The sequence below is a fragment of the Olea europaea genome, chromosome 15 (assembly GCF_002742605.1).
Source record: "Olea europaea var. sylvestris chromosome 15, O_europaea_v1, whole genome shotgun sequence".
Taxonomy (NCBI): Eukaryota; Viridiplantae; Streptophyta; class Magnoliopsida; order Lamiales; family Oleaceae; genus Olea; species Olea europaea.
The window spans coordinates 9,267,180-9,269,977 of NC_036251.1; the positions used below are offsets into that span (position 1 = coordinate 9,267,180).

At 30.6% G+C, this 2,798-nt stretch overlaps 1 protein-coding gene across 1 annotated transcript; it reads right to left on the reverse strand.

Moving 5' to 3' along the window:
* Positions 1–348: 348 nt before the first annotated feature.
* On the reverse strand, positions 349–927 carry LOC111411192 (agamous-like MADS-box protein AGL80). The gene has a single exon (XM_023041747.1). The coding sequence runs from the start codon at positions 925–927 to the stop codon at positions 349–351; it is 579 nt and encodes a 192-aa protein (XP_022897515.1).
* Between the last annotated feature and the right edge of the window lie 1,871 nt (positions 928–2,798).

Consider the following 2,798-nt stretch of genomic DNA (forward strand, 5'->3'; position numbering starts at 1 on the left):
GTATAGTAAATTTTAACTTATATGCACTATTCCAACTTCAAACATACATTTTTTTTAATCTCAGATTCTTTCTATATCGATCATTTGAAAATGCATAAAATTTCTTCTCTCTAGTTATATCCAGAAATAACGAATTCTCATTGACTGTAGTTAAGCAACAATAATCGAAATTATAATTAATTTGTACTGAAGGGTTCTAACTTTAGAACTTAACATCATTCAAAAATTTCATGAATTTAATATTTTAATTTTATAGTAACAGACACGATAGCCAAAACAAAATCACAGGAAGAATAAAAACAAACCACTATAATTAATCCAAAAATAAACACAGATGAAAGTAAAAGGTTATGATTTATGAAAGAGACTTAATTCCCTAAAGTTGGGCCCAGCGGCGTCATCCCTAGGAGGAGTGGAGCTAATCTCACCCATTTGTAAATTCGTAACCCAGTTCTTTTCCAGTTCCTTCATTCGGGTCTTGATGTCCCGAATGTTTTGTTCCACCAAGCGTCCCATTTCGGTTATGCCATTTAGAGGGACATTTTGCAGACTGGACAAACCAGCCATGCACTGGTGCATCAGAATTTCCATGTCTGTTATTCTGTTAATCCTCTGAAGGTTTTCGGCTTGTTTACGAGACTTCTGAACCCTTTGAATCGTATAGGATTCCTGGTTGAACAGTCTCTGGGTCTGTTCCACTTCTGGAAGTTCCCGAAATCTGGAAATAATTTGCTGAGCATCGAGCCGAGATGGCCAAACTGTTGGCTGAGGTTCATAGGCACCATAGATTATAATACAAGCCTGTATATCGCACAGGGTGCAAAGTTCGTTAATCTTGTTTACTATTCCCTTCTTTCTCTTTCTAAAAGATGCCCTTCTCTCTGCATCATTGGCAATATACTCAAGCTTTATTTTCCCCCTAGTCATGTTTAGGGATGATTTTCGGAGGGTGAAATGGTGTTGTATACAGTATTTTTAATTCCAGAAGATGTTATTTATAAATAAAGAATTTGGGATTATTGGGAGAATAGCAATTGTTTACTTTCCTTTTTTAAATTGCAGCATTTAATTTTCATACAATAAGAAACAAAATCATATGGATAAACATTTTCTTGGCTTTTTTGGGAAGTGGCAATTGTCGTGTACAAGTGAAATAAAAAATTCGTCAACATAAGATTATCAATATTCCAACTTAGCTATGAAAAAAAAGGGAAAAATCCATTAACATTAAGTGCATAGAGATGGCTAAAATAGAAATTTAAAAAGTTTAATTTTTGTAGGCGATACATGTATCCAAAATAATTTAAAATTATGAAAATACTTACACAAGAAAATTAGAAGAGTAACACAAAAAAGGGTGTCCTTGATATTAACTTCATGCACCGACATCAGTATTACGTATACCTTCAAACATTTACAAAATAATGAAATGAAAATAAAAAAGTAATAATTTCATCATCTACATGTTTACAAAATCTCAATTCCAAGTTTTTAATCTACGTTCACCTACAAATTAGATGTGCATTTGATGAACATATTTCAAAAAAAATGAGCAATATTAACTTAAATAACTTTGTTAATCCTTGTAGATGTGATCAATATCAAGCAATAATATTATGTTATTTTATGTTGTGCTCAAAACTTCAACAGTAAATATGAGTTATAGCGTAATTCACAAGATACTTTATCAAATTAAAGATAAAAGATCGTGAATTACCATGATAACATATCCATTCCTCTACATAAAGAGAATTGTATAAATAATAGTAGATTTAATGATGCTTTATTAATATGCTGGAACACTATGGAGAATCAGGTCGATACAAATCTTAGGCTCTTATGATCATCTAATGGTACTAAGACAAACTATTGGTTGCAAACCCTTAAATGCACATGATTTCATGAGAGTTTTTGGTGATTTGAAATCGGTTTCGATAAAATCATCGCGTAAGCCCTTGTTCACGAGACACATAAGAAAATACATTAAAACATGTGATCAACAAATCAACTATTCCAATATATGAATATTAATCGGATCAAAAAATTGAAAGCACCATAGAAATGTTGAGGATTCCGTAGAAAAAAGAAAGTTCAACAACATCTATGAAAAATCTCATATTTTCATTCAAAAGTCATATAGAAGATGATAAAGCTATAATGTGAGTTTAAATAGCAAATGTATGAAGTAAAACCAAAACTTTCGAAAGACATAATTGTTGTCATGTAACTAAAGTAATTGGAAACAAATAAGACCTAATAAATTACCAAAAAACGATAAATCTATGACCAAAGTTTAAATAATTAAAATCGAAAAGAAAAATAAAATCGTGCAAAAGTCCTCATTTTCCTGTCATAATTAAAGTTGTTGATATAAAATAAAAAATGAGAAAATCTCGAGAAAACATGATTTTCACCCATTCAATACCTAAATTCCTCCTTCATTATCCTTTTTCTAGGTGATATATATTAAATTGTCATACTATTAATCGCATGTCATACCAGTACAATAAAATTGTTATTTCGCAACAAAATATTTTGCGACATACAAAAAGTTATTGCAATAGATGATTTAGCACGACATGTTTATAAAGTTTGTCATAAATACTGTGACAAAAAAGTACCAAAAAAACATAAGCCTACGTGAAAAATTGTGAATTATCAAAGTGTGACAAAAAATAAAGATGGTTGCAAAAAACATGATGGAATGCATGGAGCCAATATATTGTTTGGTGGGAAACTTATGGCAATAAACTTTTATTTTTTGCAACAAAGTGTTTGTGATGCAATATGATATAGTG

What these genes read in the sequence shown, in the direction of transcription:
- LOC111411192 (XM_023041747.1), bottom strand. Translation starts at nt 927, where the DNA reads ATGACTAGGGGGAAAATAAAGCTTGAGTATATTGCCAATGATGCAGAG.